Below are 18,511 nucleotides of genomic sequence, written 5' to 3' on the forward strand. Positions count from 1 at the left end.
CTGGACTGTCACTGACTCACAGCCACTCCAACATTAGAACAGACTGACAGAGAAACTTACTTTTAAGAATATGTTCTTGTCCTAAATGAGAATTACTGCATCAGGGGGTAGGTGTGGAGGGGACAAAGAAAAGTGGGGGGGGGGGAAAAAAAGAAAAAAAAAGGAAATTAAAAAGAGAGAACTAAAAGAAAATGCCCAAAAGACACACACAAAAAAAGCATGAAACTGCTTGCAGAGTAGGGCTTGAAAAATAAATGTAATAAATACCCACCACGTGTATCATCCGTTTTACCTCTGACCTTATGTACTATAAGATGTGACTATGAACACCAAGACACGTTGGTTACTTCACCTTACCCCTGAGTGCAATAAAGGTCTCTCTGCTAGCTTCAACAGAAGTTGCACCTTGCACATTTTTCTGTATTTGGTCAGACATGCTGTACTCTGAACATTGCAATTCTGAGAAAGATGTGTTGGATACCATAATAAGACCTCATCCTATTACACTTTGCGATGTTATGTAATGAAAACAGAAACATGTTTTGGCATACTTTATACCTTTATTTCTGTTGGGTATATTACTTAACTTATGCATGGCAATATCAACTAATTGAATAGCAGACTAAGCACATCATGAACCCACAAAGGCTTGTCAGTGAATATTGCCACTCCAATTTGTAATTCAGTAAACTGCATATTAAAAAGCTATCATTTATCTTTGCAAAATAAAATGCCTTAAAAAATGTTGCCGACCCATTTTATTTAGGCTGGAAGGTATTTCTCATTCAGAAACACCTTGAAAGCAAAAGATATTAGGTATGGCAATTTTTATACAGCAGATACATTTTAGATAGAGATGTAGCTACAGATATAGATGATGCAGATATAGAAAGAAGCATAAAACCTGAAATATCCCTTATTTACAGTTCTGGTGATGTGCAATATATTATAGATACTCTAGACAAATAGAGTGGACAATCTGCAAGATATGTTAAACTGTGAATTGCTTGATTTTGTATTTTGATTTCCAGTTAACACCTGTGACAGTGGCTACACACACTGCCAGGTGTATTGGCAGACATTTTGAAATAACGAAGTTTTTCCTATAAAACTCATAACCTTGATGTTAAAAGCAAAATCACAAAAGCTCCAGTATTTGTTATTGATGTTTAGAAGTAACTATATTGCAGACCCTGAAATCAAGCTGAACATTTAACATCAGACACTGGGAAACTAACTAGGTAAGAGAAACATCTACGGGCATTTTATACGCTGTTGACAACCACAGCATTTCTACAGTCAGGTCAAGCAACCTTCACTGACCATAATTCCCCATAAAGGCAAAGAAATCTTTTCTGAAATAGGGTGCACTTCTCAAAAGCAAGTGATAATAAAAACAGGACACTGGTTAAAACAAGCAAAATTATTTAGTGGAGGTTTTCCATGAGATCAGCCATCTTTTTATCTGAAAATGAAAGTGAGTATTCACAAAAGTGGAGATAAATGCTTTTAATCCATAGCTGGATGTGTATGTTAGAATTAAAAGCACTTTACAGAATAACATGACGTTAACTTAAGTACATTCTTAAAACAGCCACAATGCAATAATTTATGTTCTTTACTGACTGAAGTTTCAAGCCCCATTACCCTCTCCACCTCTTTCTCCATCTACAGGGGGTTGAGGCTTACGAAAACAGACAAGGAAATACCAAAGACAGCCTTTTTTAGATCCAATTAGCAACTTATACCTTCAAAGTGGAAAACATTAAAATAATGTTAGTCTTTGAAATCAAGGAACATATTCTGTCCTGAATGCTGATGGACAAAGCATTGACTAGAAGTAATGAGTTAGATACCCATGAACAGCTGAAATAGTATTTCATCTCTTTCTCTAGATTTCCTTGCACCACAGAACATTTACACATGGGTCTGAAGGAGCCTCTCTCTGCGAAAAAATTATGTTGGGTTAACAGTGACACGTAGATCTAATTTTACGTCATCCCAGAACAAAATGACAACCTTTTATTTTTTTTTAATTCTCTAGGAAACAGAAGTATTTGAAAGTATTAAACTATAACAGGTTGCTTTATCATATTATGACAATCTAGAGGACTACTCATACTCCTAAAAAAGGAAAAGTGCATGCCTATCATTTGTATACTCATTCAGTCAAATATTCTAAACAGACTTCTCTAAGAATGGCATTGCTGGCTGTTATAGCTCACAACACAGTTTGCAAGCATGTATTTTATTTTGTAAGAAAATGAGAATTCAGTGTTTCAATATGTGACATACATCACATGAACATGAACTCTTATTACATTTGGAGTTCCCATCCAGTTCTTACAAGCAAGCCTAAACTTAGTCACTGTGCAACAAACCTTGCAGAGTTAATCAGTTCTGCATTCTATACCACATGAACATATAAGCAATTGAAAACACAAACTATGATAACTTACTGACAGGTATAAAATACTTTGACCAAAAAATCCCATCAAACCCAAACCACTGTAACCATGTATAATAAAATAAGTCAAAAGTAGTTAACTGAAACTGGTTTATTGGTAATAAATGAAAATCCAACAATTGATATTCAGAGGCTTGAAAAGAAACAGCTCTCCATATGCTCTCCATATTGGATTAAATCAACTAGTTAAGTTATCTCCAATATTCAGCTAATATTTTTAAGCTTTTGCCTTTTTTTGCCTGCTCCCCATCCTCCACTTAGCTGCACTGGATGGTCTCGAAATGATATCCGTTCTTTATGAGATGGACGCAAATATGATTTTTCTGGAGTAGAAATATTCTTTTCTAAACAACAAAACAAACGTGAAATTAAAAACCAACCAACCAAAACACCCTAAATTTCACTGTACCATATTATTTTCAAGACACTAATATTTTTATGTCTAATTTGACAGCACACAATTTTTATAGTTATGTATTGCTCACCTTTTAAAAGTAATACAAGTATTTTCACAAGGTAGTATTTTCAAAAATAAAAAACCTCCTTATCCAAAAAGATAGTAAAATTACCCAACAAAATTGTCATATTTTTAAAAGTGCCATTATCTGTCCATTTTGAAGCTAAACACCTATGGAAATACTCAATGCTTTTGACACAGAAACTCACCCTTCAAGTGGATTAATTGTTTTACTATATTAGATCAAATAAAAGAGAGTGTTCTTTTGTTCAAAGCTCAGGAATACTTTAACTTAGATGCTGGATAGTGCCACAGAAAAATTTAGGAACATGTGAAACAATCACTTTCATTGTCATGCATACAGATGCTCGAACAACTTAGACAATAGTTTCTACAAAACTCTTGAGATGATTATTTAAATAAAATAACCAGTAGGCATGACCAAAGGTATGATATTCATTTAACAAAAATGAACACTTTACACCTGGAAATATCTTTCTTTGGCATCTCTAAGAAAGAAAACATCTGTGGAAGACAATCCAAACTTTGCAAGAGAATGATATGATGCTCACATTACAGCAGTTTGTGATTGTGTATATATATAAAAAATTAACATGCCAGCTTATCAAATACCTATTATATGAACAACTTTTTACCACTTAACAAAGGAAAATATTATTACCTACATAGTTTCAGTATTTTTGATATTTTAAATTTTTAGTACTTCTCAACAGAAAAATTAAATTTCTCACAATACATAGTGCCAAAAAAGTAGAACAAAGTTTAAATCATATGACTGAATATCATTCTATGTACCAAAGAGTAAGAGTTTCTTTGTTTTCTCATGGATGCTTTTATGTAACCTGTTAGATCTAAATGTCAGGGGGGTTTCCCCACCCACAGTTCCCTTTCTTATGAATTCTTAAATTATTGCAAATGTATCTTACAAAATAGCTCTCTCTTTTGGCAGTCAAGAGCTTTCAGGTATTTTTAACATTATCTCCATTCATCTTCTTATGGCTCTACAGATGTAGCCAATTATTTTTTTCTTAAAATATATAATTTACTCTAGATGTACCTCCTAAAGATTTAAAATCCTGATATTTTGTCTTTACACCATTCCCGGTTTCCTTGCCTTTGGATTATTTTATTTAACACCTTAAGTGGTAGCAGATCTCTCTAGTACAGAAAGACTTTTGTCAAAGAGCTAAGAAAATATTTAATCAAGCAGTAAACTTTCCATTAATTATTTTGACTGGGAACCATAACATATTCACTGAAGGCCAAAACCCTCAAATAAGTAAATTAAGTGGTTAATTAGTGAAACTTCAAAATAAATCTAACATGGTAATAATATTTTTTAAATTGCATGCCTTTAATTTAAAGCAATATTTTCTGAAACTGAAAACATTGTTAAACAACAAAAAAATTAAGACTGGAGTATGTTCTTTGTTAAAATAAAAACAAATGTGCTATTGCACATTTGAAGTGGAAAACAAAATCAGGCTAACTTATTCTTTTCTCATGCACTCATCTTCAACATGGTATCAATAATATAGGTAAACAAGACATACCAGCTATTGTTTTGTATATTTTGACAAAAAATGCATTTAATTACATTATTTTTAAAACAGACTATAAACAAATTCTAGAAAGAGCCTATCAAAAATGAATTTGAAAACTAGTCTAGCAGTGATAAAATCAATACAGCAAGACAGTCAATCAACCTCATCCTAACTGCCTGATCTGGATTATTTCTGGACTAACAGCCTCACTTGTTTACAAATCTGTGTGCACTGCTAAATAGTATTTTCATGATGGATTTCAGAAATCTGTACATACAGGGTTTTTGGCTCTCCACTTGTAACTATATACAATGCATTGGAAGGGATATATTGTCCTTACATGAGTATGAAATGCATATTATTTGTTCCATTAAAAAATCCCCAAAGACCTGCTATAATTTGCTGCAAGAAACTTGTGAAAAGTGTCCATAAATTGCTAATACATCCTTTTATTTTGGCAGAATAACAGCTGCATCTATCATACCATGAATTCTGCTTGTCTAAACAGAGACAAAAGTTCACAAATTTGTTTTTTTTTATTTTTAAACTGATTTACACATTGTTCAGAGGGTAGAACAGTCAAGAAACGTAATAAAATATTAATCTGAAGTGCATATAGGCTGTCTGGCGAAACAACATTTTAGATGTCTGTGAGAATCATTGCTCAGGATTTGCAGACCCTCAGCAGTAGGGCAGGATAACTTCATCAGCCTGAAGGTATTTTCACAAAATCCCAGATACTCTAAAGGTGTAGATTCTCTGCTCTCTTGAATGCAGGTTTAACAAATCAGAGGCTCTCCCAAAGTCCAACAGTCATGGGTGTCTTTTTCTTTATCTGGTCTTGTTACACTTCATAGTGTCTGCTTTAAACTGTATTATACAATTGTGACCTAGACAAACTGAATTGAAGCACAGACTAACTCTGTATTCTTTCTTTCCATCCTTTACACAGTTCTCAGCACTTTCAGCCAAAGAAAATAAAGCCATTGCAGAGAATGATCAACTAATTTGGAATGAAATATCTACAGAGGGGTTTGTTGTAAATCACTGTAAATAATTCCTTTTGTATGTCCCCTCTTTCCATCTCTGAAATGGGCACTTTTTATATCTACTAAATAGTACTAAGAGATGGGTATTATTGTCAATGCTGCTGTTCCAATTATCAGTCTAATTGGAGTGATGAAAGACAGAGCTGGCATGGAGAACCAACAGCTTATTCCCTGAAGAAGAATTCTTAAGCACAGATAAGTCATACCAGCATAGTACCATTTGCTTACTCCTATTCACATCATTGCTATTTCTCAGATGTTACACTAGTACCTATTGTAACTGCTAGTGGCTTAAATATTATATATGATCGAAAAATTGTGTCATAAAACAAAGAAACCTCATTTATAATGAAGGTATTAGTCAAATATGAAAAAGGGTTTTGCTGCAGTTCTTTCTCCTAGAGTTTAATGCAAGACCAAACAGAAAGATTAATGAGAACATACTAATAGTATCATAGATTCATAAAGGTTGGAAAGGACCTCTAAGATCATGGAGTCCAACCATTGGCAGCACTGCCAAGTCCACCACTAAACCATGTGTCTAAGTACCACATCCACAAGTTTTTTGAACATTTTCAGGGATGGTGATTCCACCACTTCTCTGGTAACTCTGTTCTAATGCTTGACCACCTCTTCAGTGAAAAAAATTTTCCTAATATCTAATCCAATAATGATACTCCAATAATGAATGGAATGCATTGCAAATACAGGACTTACCTGATTGATCATACATATGCCCACAAATTACTAGGCTTACTTTTACTTCATGTCTTTTGGTATACCAGTGAAAATCTAGGTATGAGCATTTCACAAGTGCTCAAGAGCAGCTTTGCACTTAAGTGTAAAGTGAGCAACTAGGTAGAATCTTCCAAGAAGTAAAAAAAAAATTGCATGTAAACTACAAAAAAATCAGTGACTTGATTGTCAATACCTGTGTTTATAACAGATTTCCTGATTCTGATTTTCAAACAGGCATTTTTTTTCCTTCAGAAATATTTAATAAAGACACCTCCATTAGGAAATGGTAAGAATTTGGTCAAGATCAAGAGGATGAGAGAAGACAAGAGAGTCTGGTAAGGGAAGACAGTGGCACTCTGAATTAACAGATTGAACCTAGAAGTGTTAAAAACACAATCTTGTTTTTCAAAAAAAAAAAAAAACCAGCAAACCAGATAACAAACTCAACTTTCCAAATCCCTCAAAACACACCAAAATGAATAGGCAGGTGAATCCTTAATAAATTTGTTTCACTTTTATTTGTTATTTTGAGTGTTTTATATATTTCTCTTACAGCATTACTAATGATGTGAACTGTTTTTACAGCAAGCTTGGATTTGCAATATATCCATTTTCCTCTAAACTGCAATGTGTCCTGCAAATGAATGGTTCACATGCTAGCATATGAGTGAATCAAATTACTACTATCATAATTTCTTGACTGGTAAAATAAAGGTGAAATTTACAGTCATATTTTGCTATAAAGATAAAGAGATCTGTAAGGCATATATTGCATTAATATGCATACATACACACATAGGTATGCACATGTGCGTTTGTGATTTATGAATAATTGTAAGCATAATCACAATACTTTTATTTCATGTTATGTTCCTTAAGTGTATTTGTAGTGGGCCTTGCCCAAAGGCAACAACAGAAAGATTCACACTGTTTCAAGATACTGTCTTTAGTATGTTTACTAAGTAGAAATTAGATAAATATAAACTAATATGTTTATTAAACATGAATTAGAACAATTCCATTTGGTTTACTATATACAGTACTGATATTTTTGACAACAACTATTATTATTCTTCTTACCATTACTTGTACTAGAATTAAATAGAACCTGGCAAGTATATTAAGTATAATTTAACATGGTACATGGTTATTCTAATACCCACTGATGTGGGAACAAATCTTAGCCAAGAAAAGCAATTGGAAGACAGGCTCTAACAGTTATTTACTTGCAACAATTTACTATATGAAGCTCCAGTATGGTCTGAGAGACTTTCAGATGCCTATATATATCAAAAAACTATTTCATTTGAGTATGTGCTGAAAGCTTGTCTTGGGGTAATGTCACATGCTTCTATTTCTCAGCAGTCACTTTTTGGTTGTTTAATCTGTTTTCTGCTATTGATTTGTTCTGGTCTTTTTTCTGTTAAAGTCTGGGTCTTTTAACAAATGTCAAGCTTTACATATCCTCTGTTTTGATAAGTAATGCAATATGCAAAATGCTTTGAATGAAATTCTTGGTGTCCAAGAAGAAAAGCTTTGTTAAAAAGGTTATGATAGAAATTTTATGATGCATAGTAGACGTCATAGGACATTTATCGATCCACCTAACATTGTGTGTCTGGAGATATAATTTATTTCAAAGTCCTTACCATATTGTATTACTTAAAAACAAGTACAGCATAAGAAGGCATGGAGAAAAAAACCTCAACATTTTAATGAAAGTGACCAGAACGAATCCTTAGCAGCAAAGCATTTACATCAATTTAAGCTCTGGAAAGAAGGTAGGTTCAGCAGGTCTGTGAAAAAGGTAAATGCTACAATATCAGAAAAAATTAACCTTTTACTAATGTTACTTATGGCTATAATGAAGCTGTATTCTTTTTTTTAGTTGCATTGTTTGCATAAAAAATATTGTGTTGCAATTTTACATTATATTTTTAAATTTCAAAATTATATTTAAATAACATTGAAAATTCTGGGGAGCAATTTATATGAAATCCCACATGATATGTAAAGATATATCTCCTTTTTCTATGGAAATTTGAAGAAAGAATATACTCATGATTAATATTTTTTCTTTGTAAGTAAATGGTGAATCTTGTTTGTAAATCTGCTTGACTTCATGTCGGTAGGAGTAGAGACTAGTTCTAAAATTTTATAGAAATGATGAACTTAAATTCCTTTGTTTACCAAACATTGATGCTCTTCTAATTAGATCATGCTGACAATTACATACTTGAATAATCTGAACTCTAAAATGTGACTGAGTCACACGGAGTTGAGAGAGAACAATTTACAAGAATATATTATAAACATTTATTAATTGCCATTCCACACAGTTAAAATAAACATAATAAACATAGTGTTTCAAATACATTCCTGTAAAACACAACTCTTTTCTAACTACAAACAAGACTTTCAGCACTACTGGTTATTACAGCTCAATATTTATTTTGTGTTTCAGCTCCTTATCTATTTCCCCAATTCTGACCATTTAGGATGAAATTGTGTCTGCCTGAAATTTTCCAAAAAAATTTGGTCACTTTTAAGAAAATATGTAAAATATTTATGTTGTCCTTTGCAGAGGAGACCTAAAATCTACCAAATAACAAAGCCTTCCTTTTAGGATATGTCCAAATTTGGATCAAGTATATACAAATTGAAGTTTTTCCATGATCAGAGAAGGAGTTCTTGATCTTTTGGGCTGTATTCACTAAAATGCCAGTCATGGAAACATGATTAACCATGATATTACATGGAGCTAAGCAAGACAACTCCTAAAGATAATGTGGAAGATCATGCTAACTCAGGGAACTTAAAAGCCTGCTCATTTCATGTCTGTGAATGAACAATAGCTACAGAAACCACAAAGAGGGTAAGAATCAAAACTCCTACAGGAAGAAGACTGAGAGAAGAGGCAAAGGGCTGGAACTAAAATCCAAGAGAGGAATGAGACTGACTTGGAATCAAGAGAAACTAAAGCTAACTTGGTAAACATTGTCCTGGCACAGCTGGAACAAGAGACTAGAATGACTTGACAAAGAGACTGACACAGAGCAGAGAGAAAAACATGAGGAAGAAGAAAATTGTAATTGGCAAAGGGGAACTGAGTAAGAATAAAGAAGATGGATTATGGGCACTATATGGCTCTTAACTCTCAGAATGTACATAATTAAAAGAAGTGAAAATACAGGTAATGATAAGAAAGAACACAAAGAGTAAGTACATTATGAGACTGGACTCAAGATCTGCCTAAACAGTACACTAAAACAGGCCAAATTTGGAGGAAGTCTAAACTAGAAGATGATGAGTCTGAGGAATATTGTCAGGAATAATCTGGATTCAGAAAGAAACAGAGAGTGAGAAGAAAAAGGTAATCAGACCAGGATCTGTAGAAACAAACAGAAGACCTGATGGCTTATGTGGGAAGGAAGAGTGGATGGGAGAGGAAGCTTATGCTGCAATAAGTTAGAGGACAGAAACAAGAATTGTTAATAGTAAAAGAAAGGATTACGGAACACACGTGTGGAAAAAACAGCAACGAAAAAGAGACAAATCAGAAGGAAAAAAACAACAAAAGAAAGAATGCCTTGGGAAAGAAGATCTCATAGACACATCTTTACCATCCAGTGCAACAATCTGAAATAGCTCAACATAAATTACTGGACCTTTCAGTGCACTGACTTGAGAAATATTTTTGAACCTACTTAACAAACATCCCACAGCAACGGAAACATAAAATTGTTATTATTGACTCAAATCATAAGACAGAAATCCTTGTCGATGGTTTAATGTTTCCATGTGTCTAAGCGGATATCTAAGTGAGCTACAAGCCAATGTCTTGAAATCGGTTTTTCTTTCTCTCTTCTTTTTTTTTTTTTTTTTAAATCTGGTTTCTCCAAAAAACCACACTGAAGAACTTCCAAACCTGAGTAGAAGACTATAGACTATCCAGCTGTAAAATTAAGCACTTAAAATTTAGAAAATGCCTTTGTGTATCTGTTCTGGAATTATTTTCATAATTGAAAACATGGATGATGAAATTACATGAGATCATGTATCATTTTTTCTCCCTAGCCTGTTAAATTCAATGAAAGCAAGTTCTACATACCTTTTAAAATCTGCATTTAGGTAATTTTTTAATATGCAATCTCAAAGTGAATTAAGCAGCATCTGGTAAAATGTCATTCTGTAGTCTATTCAAAAAGATTAGGTATATGTTGTTTGATAGTTAAACAATACATAGAAAAATATGTATGTATCTCCACAAAAAAGAAAAAAAAAGAAAAAAGAAAGAAGGAAAGAAATATGCACAAGAAACCCCTTGGTAAAATATGAGTAAATTCATAGAGAGCTTAAAAATGAGATGCTTACTACACAGAGTTTACAAATCCTAAATGAAAGACAGCAGTCCTTGAACTAGAATATATAGACAATAGTGACACTGAGAAGAAAGGAACAGGAAAGCAGGAATTTTTTAAAGTGAAGCTGTACCATACACTGCTCATAAAAAAGTTGAAGAGTTTCTAACAACTCTCATCATGAAAGAAGGGATGCAAAAATAATCAAGCTGGGGGTTCTGTCAAGAGCAAAAAGAATTGAATAAGATTCAAAAAGAAAGTGAAATAAAAGTTACTTTGTTTTTTGTTCTGAGTTGGAAGACTTTTCACTGTAAGAAAGTCATAATTAAACTGCATTAATTTAATCTCACTGACTAACACGGTAGTAAAGTTTGAATTTATTTGAGAAATAGAACCGATAAATGTTTTTCAGTGGAGATATACATGGGTCCATTTTTGAACTAAGGTTCAGGTCCTAATTATTTTTTTTTCCTGGAAAGCACTATTTTACTGCTATCAGAGGCTTCCTGAAAAGCTAGAATTCAGGGAGGAGAAGAATTAAGAATTCTGGGCAGTATTTTAAATAACAAAGGCACAGATCCCATTGTATTTCACTTTCAAATTCTGGTCAGAAGATTGCAGTTCCCAAGGCAAATATAATGAAAATAAAGCTTCAATTTGCAGAGAAAAGAAAACCACAAAATTGTGATGACAGTTAGACAATGTAAATATGTAGGAGACTCATCTAAAGGACCAATATTGGTTGGCCAGAAACATATTAGGAGGAGAGAAGGTAGTTGATTGTCACAGCCTACTCACAAATTGGATATGAGGATATAAAAAAACTATACTGTCTAGCTAGGTATGAAAAATGTTTAGCTTCTAATTCTTGCAAAATATTTCTGTGCCCATCTTGCAACTTAATGTTGACTATAGTACCAATTCTCAGGAAAGTGATGAAACAAGAAATACAACCAGAAATTCACACCAATGTTTATGGAGTTATAAAAATCATAAAGAATGGTCAGATAAGAATGGACACCCCCCCCCGCCCTCCCCCCAACCAGCCCCATACAAAAAATTACCTCAAGAAATAGAAAAGAAAAAATAGTTACTAGGGAGCATAAAGCAATAACTATGATTTCTAGAAGGAATATAATATTCTTTCTAGAACATAATACAAATATGTTCTTAGATCATAACATACTGGCCATTAACAGAAACAAAGTCCTAAATTAGATGGATAACTATTTAGTCCAACTGAACAATGGCTACTCTTTCTTTAGGTTATACATTTATTTAAGCTTTATTCTTTTAATATTGAGTCAATTTAATGAACAATTATATTTCCCTTTGAACATGTAACAGGGAAGCAAATCAAATACTTTAAAGTAAACAAATGCTTTCCTTAAACTAAGATATACTATGCTAAAAGCATTTCTTTTATTACTTAATTGATTTTGCTTTGTCAAGGAACAGAATTAAGTTAGTTTAGGATTAATGCATCCCATCCAAATTTTTCAGAAAAAATAGTACATTTGGCTTATAAAAACCTTGACATTGTTTTATTCAGAATTCAAAGAACCTGCCTTTGGAAAAAAAGATCTATAGAAAGAACATAAAAGTTGGGAAGTTCCCAAAAATATTTCTTAAAATCTTGATTTAGTCTTTCTAAAATCCCCTGTGAATTAAAGGATAATAACTTCAAAGTGTTGGAAGTTTTGTTTTAACAAAGACATGATCATTCATACATTTCCCTGTACTATATATAAAAGGTATTTTATTTCAGTATCACATAAATTTGAGAGGGATTTTTTTTTAGTAATTATACTTAAGAATCCATTATCTTGCATTTCTAGACTTTACTTTTCAGCCTGTAAGATCTCAACAATTTATTGATACAATTTCTAAATTACAAGTTATATATAAGGAACATGTATGACACTCCCAAATAACAGCTTTTGATTCCAAACAATAATTGAATTCTGAGCAACAACCAAAACTATGGATGTTGGAAAGTGAACTTAGTAACATTTTATTAATTAAAGATTGTCAAACCATTGAGGTTGAGATCTCCTGAAAAAATGGTACAAGAGCTTGATTTAATAATTTATTGAAATGACAGCACCTCTAAAGCCACAGCATCTTTATAATAATCTGTAATACAACTACTAAATCACTGAAACAGTTCCTAGGCATCTTCATTTAATATTTCAGAAGGCAAAACCAAGAGAGACTATACAACAGGAAAGCATTTTATAACAAATACATTCTCAGTAAAGGCAAATTTATAATGTTTTCAGATTAAGGATACCATGGGGCTAATAATTTAATTTTGATCATTGAAAAGCAACAGTCTTTGGCAAACAGAACTAATGTAATAAATATGTTTCTATACTGCATATGAAATGTACAAAGCTGACAGTAATGTCTGGTTTTATATATCATAAGTGATACAATTGAATGTATCACCACCGTTTAATTTCTTAAATCAATGATGATAAAATTTATATAGACACATATGCAGAAACATGTAAAAAGATGTAAGACCTGGACTTTTTTTTCCTTAGTTCCTGGACTACTGAAAGGGGAATGAATACATAGGTATGGTGTATTAGATGTGTATTTTATGAAAGTATACATATATTACCAGACATTGTAAACTCTCTCTCTCTCCACCCCTGCCCCTCCACATTTATGACTCTGCCAGTTGATTGTTCTTTCCTGCTCCTCTCCTAATTTCTCCTGACTGAAAGTATAATGCAATGACACTTTTATCTTCCAAAGAAAGATCTTGTTCCCAAGATCCACACAGGCAAGTTCTACATGTTGAAACAGTTCACTTTAATTTATTTTTGGATGGAGTTACAGTATAGGTTACAGTCTAAACAGTGGTTACACACTAATATGAATGCAGTGTATACTATTTAACTCAATTATTCAAGATATGCACACATTCAATTCTGGATATATGAATAACGATAATTTTGCCATTGATATCAGTTTAGAGCCATCTCACCTAAATTCAGGATCTTAGCAGTTAGAACTCTCATCTAATTTAAATTGTGTGGCTTCATCACTAACCAGTGGAGAGGAACAAGAAAACTAAGGGCACAATTCATTCTTTTCTAAGATGGCAGGCACAAAGACAGAATTATATTCTTTCTCCATTGATGCAATTAACTTAGACTATGATGATAAATTTTATCTAATCTAATTTTAAGAGTGTAAATCAAATGAATAAGCACAAACATATTGAGTCACTATTATCTTTTGCTTGTGGTGAACTAATGTAAATAAATCTTTATTCTACAGCCTCTACAAAGTATGTCAGAAAAATAGAGATTTCAAGCATTTTTACATGTTTTTCTTGAATTTTAATTTATTTTTCACTGAAAATAAAAATTCAGCATATACGGAAACATAATCAAAAAGTAAATCCAGCAATTTATATATATAAATTACATGAAATACCTAATTTCTATTTTGAAAACATTTCAAGAAACTTCACTACTTAGGAATTTTGATAATTTTGCCAAAGTTATGTACTACAGTTTATATTATCTGCAATGTGTTTTTTGTGGGTTTATAGTTTTATTTATTTGAAAGACATTGTACAGAAGTAGAAAAATATAGTATGCCATATTATCAGAAATATATTAACATTTCTTCAGTTACATCAGACAATATAAGACAGGAAACTTAAAATTCTATACTTTTATGACATTCAAGAATTATTTTTTTCATTTTTTCTAAATATAGATTCTTTTGTTACCTTCTATGGTATTAGAGTGGTAAAAATATAAGCCCTTAAAAGGATCCTCTACTACTGAGCTATATATGGTGAGTTCAGTGGGATCATATACTACAGCATAATGGGTAATCAACATGACAGAAATCTGTGCCTTGATTTGTGATATGTGTTCTGGTGTTCAGGCAACAAAACATGCATTTTTCAAAGCTCTATTAGAAAAAAAAATAGAGGAATATTAAAAACCAAACCTTTTTCATACTTTAGGGAAAAGAAAATCTTCTTGGGACTCAGACATGAGAAGACCTACAATACATCACAGGGAACTTCCCACTAAAATCACTGGAGGAAAGTCTATTGATATTAAAGTTTTTAAAGAAAACTGTAGTAAATGTATGATACAAATAAACAGAAAGATAAGCAGCATGTGTTATTAAGGATTCCAAGCATGCTCAGTTCTACCTAACATTTTAAAGTGATCTTTGATATTGAAAAGATCTATAACTTACTTGAGGATCTTGCTGAGTGTCTGTGTGGCGGCTTATTTTTTTCTCTGTTCTCAGTCAAAGCACTTCCACTGGCCATGGAAACAAGGTCTAAATCCATGTCTTCTCTACTTACACGGCTTGCCTGGAAGCAGTGGGAGAGAATGTACACAATCATGAAACAAAATATAACATTTTCTGAATGTAGCTCACATTACTCCAAATAAACAAACAGGTCTGTCAAACAACCTTCTTCAAAATGATACCACAATCCTTTTTTGTTGCCTAGGCTGAACAAATGCACTATGTCAAAGCATTTTTGTAAATAAGAGCCGATCTTAAAATTGTGGTTTGTGATCTGAGTCAATGCAACAACAAAAGAAAACATTTTAGTACAGTAATTTTGAAGAAAATCAATCTTGCAGAGGGCTGATGAAACCTTAAACAGCTTAAGATCATTTACTGACCAGTCTATAATTTAAGTTATAGTTGAATGTCAGAGATGTCATATTGGATTATTTCCTGCAATATTTATGCTTTATCCAGGACACGTATCACTTCAATCAGTCATGGGCCCAGTGAGTAATTTAATCTTTTAAGTTTTTGCTAATTAACCATAACCATCAGACAGCATTTTAATTATACTTTAGGCAATGGTATTATATTAATTATATACTTCTAACATGCAGTGGTGGTATGCTTTGGCATGAGACATGTTAGCTGCACACACATATGACAAAATAAAAATGAAAATCATATTTCATTTTAGCAATGCTGTTTTGGGAAAATATAGGGCAAAGTTTAAAAACAGACCTGGAAGATACCACCCACTGTAAATTGCAGATTTGTTATTTTTGCAGAAACAACTTCACATTTACTGAAGAAGATAAGGAAAATCCATTCAGCATCAAAAGCAGCCTCTAACAAGATACTGAGGGCCAGTAACAATGATGGGGAAAATCAGACACTGCTGATGAACAGTCTACAAAATCCCCAGTGCAGAGTCAGTCGGCTGGAAGTACTGAACATAAGGATATACCTTTCTAGTCTCTGGACCTTCAAAAGTGACGTCCAGAAAAGTAGATGATGTCTTTCCTCTCTCTGGGCTGAAGAGCTAGGTGTCCTTCAGAAGCTAGGTGTCTAACTGAGTATTTGTTTTTTAATATAAAAACAAACTAACTACAGAAAAGGAAAGACCTTGCTAGTGGTAATGTCACTAAATTTTTGTCTAACATTGTAGTAGCAAGATTGCTCAACCAAGTATTGACAGACTGGGTCTCAACTCTATCCTCAGGGGGCTAAAGCCCACAGCTCCCTTTTTCTCAGGAAAGTACTGTTACTATGAAGTTGTAGGCCATTCTGGAGGAGATGATTTCCAGACTTCCTGTTCAAACTAGCTCACTGTACCAAAAGCAGCACTGCACCAATGCAGACAGGCTTTGTAGTCCAGTCTAACTTAGAGAACTCAGATGAAATGGGGACCTGTTTCATTTCCTTGTCTTTACTCAGTCACTGTTTAATGTAAAATTCATTAAAAAGTCCATGCATTTTCAAACCAAAAACTCCAAAGATACAGAGATTTTACACTCTTCCTTAGTGATTGCATACCCTTTGTGTCCACACAGAAAGTTTATCCCTTATTCTCTGATGATTACCTTTCTTATGTTTAATGATGAGGATTTTAAAGTTTTGCTTTGCACAGCTAGTCTTTATTATTGATGTTAACATCAGTACTATATTTTCTCTTCCATAGCAGTGTGAAGAAACTTTGAAAAAATTGTTTTACTCTGCCAAATATTTCTATTTTTCTGGCCTTAATATTTACAGTTGCTTTAAGCTTATGAGAGCTTCCTATTTTCAAAAGCTTTTAGTCTTTCATTAGTAGACTAATTCATAATGCAATGATTGTGATACTCAAAGAGATTCAAACCAATAGAACTGATCATTCTTATTTCTATCTAACCTGCTTCAACACACAGCAAAAGTTTTTTAATGTCCCAATTCCCAAAGACCCAGGAGGCCACAGAATTTTATACAGCTAGCCTTTCTATGGTATTATTATCCAATCCCTACCATCATAGAAACTAAGGCTTTATCATCTTGTAGACAGCAATATTCAGGGTTATATGCTAGATTTCATTAGGGCTGTCTTGATCTCCGATGTAAAATATTTGTTATTTTATTTTAAATAAAGATAAGTGTTTTTACCCAGTTACAGTCAGAGTAATATTTAAGGTTATATTAATCACTGGAGCAAACTCAATTCTGGCTTTTCAAAGAAGCTGACTGAAAGTCCTCTGAAGCTAATTAAAACCTTCCCTTTTTCATTTATGATTTAGAACCAAAATTTGGAAGAAATTTAAGATATGGCACAGTTTTTCACAGACTAGTATTGGACTTCCATTTGTAGCGATCACCATAGTTAATTCTTCATACTTTAAGCCGTTGGTTTTATTACCCCAAACCCTTCTTACTAATTAATTGGAAACTAATTTCAACCAGGAGGAATCCTTGCCTTGAACACAGTTTTGCATCTGTATATTTGTCTATTTCTAGGTAAAATTATCAAGACGTTCTGCAACAGAGATAAAAGGTGCTTTTGAATTCAAGTTACATCTAAATGATTTGGAGATACTGATCAATAGTGAAGTGGTTAATCCTGTAGGTAACTTAAACTTCATACAAAAAGAATCAGGAAGTCTATCCTACTTGCTATTCCACAAAATCATATTAAAATAGTTTAAACTGTAAGTCAGCATGCCTTCCTAAGCACTTCTATGGTATTCACTAGTGAGAAAAATCCACAAAGATTTTTATAGATTAACATAAGAAGGTCTTAGATTTACTGCAGGTTACTACAGAAGAAATAATCTCCAGTGAGAAGACTTTATTGTTTATGTGCAACCATTGAAATGCCATTTTTTATCCACAAAAAAGAAAGTCTTAAATTACTGGAATGTGCACAAATATCATTTAGAAAACTATATGAATCCAGTATTCTCAGAATGCAGCTTATGGAACACATAAAAAGCAGGGATTGTCTAGCACATCAGAAAACTTTATGGTCGAGCATACGACATAGGAATAAACTACCGGAAATGCCCAGGAATGCTTTCCTCTTCTAATGCTTGCTCTCTCTCTCTCTTTTATTTTGATATATATATTCCACTTTCTTTCAGTTTACAAGAATTTTTTGATAATGATTGCAGCTGTTAACTTGATTTTTTTCATGATTGTATAGCTTTTAAGTAAGCTACTGTGCAAAAGTAGTAGGAGTATGTTCACATTTCAACCTTTAAAAGAGAGCCCATATAAATTTTAAAACCAAAATTCTCCAGCCATCTGTGTGTACAAACCACATCATTATTTCACTGCCTATATTGTACTGCTTTCTGCATTAGAGATATATTTCATTCCATTTTCTATTTTTTGAACCATCTATTGCATTTTTCTCTGTATTTCATTCATGTGGAACAGCTATGTTATTATGTGGCACAGGCTGTGACAATTCCATAACTTTGGCAGTTATGTGGGCACACCACATAATTCTATTGTGGGATTGCAGCAGTATTTTGTGGACAGAACCGCTTAGTGTAAATAACATACAATCCACCTATGTGCACATATGCTTACCAATAATTACATAATATGTAATTTAG

At 32.8% G+C, this 18,511-nt stretch overlaps 1 protein-coding gene across 5 annotated transcripts in view; it reads right to left on the reverse strand.

Annotated features, from left to right (window-relative positions):
• Nucleotides 1-743: 743 nt before the first annotated feature.
• The window catches only part of LRRIQ1 (leucine rich repeats and IQ motif containing 1), a 105,318-nt gene continuing 87,550 nt past the window's right edge, over nucleotides 744-18,511 (reverse strand). For 3 of the 5 annotated variants that reach the window (XM_048301970.1, XM_048301969.1, XM_048301972.1), the window contains 2 exons: nucleotides 14,877-14,997; nucleotides 744-2,811 (listed from right to left, as the gene is read on the reverse strand). In XM_048301970.1, coding sequence (XP_048157927.1) covers nucleotides 2,672-2,811; nucleotides 14,877-14,997 — 261 coding nt within the window. In that variant the 3' untranslated portion in view covers nucleotides 744-2,671. Of the gene's footprint in view, nucleotides 2,812-14,080; nucleotides 14,580-14,876; nucleotides 14,998-18,511 lie in introns of those variants that run through there. The other 2 variants (XM_048301971.1, XM_048301976.1) reach the window with 2 other exon arrangements.

This window comes from Corvus hawaiiensis, chromosome 4, assembly GCF_020740725.1.
Source record: "Corvus hawaiiensis isolate bCorHaw1 chromosome 4, bCorHaw1.pri.cur, whole genome shotgun sequence".
Classification (NCBI taxonomy): Eukaryota; Metazoa; Chordata; class Aves; order Passeriformes; family Corvidae; genus Corvus; species Corvus hawaiiensis.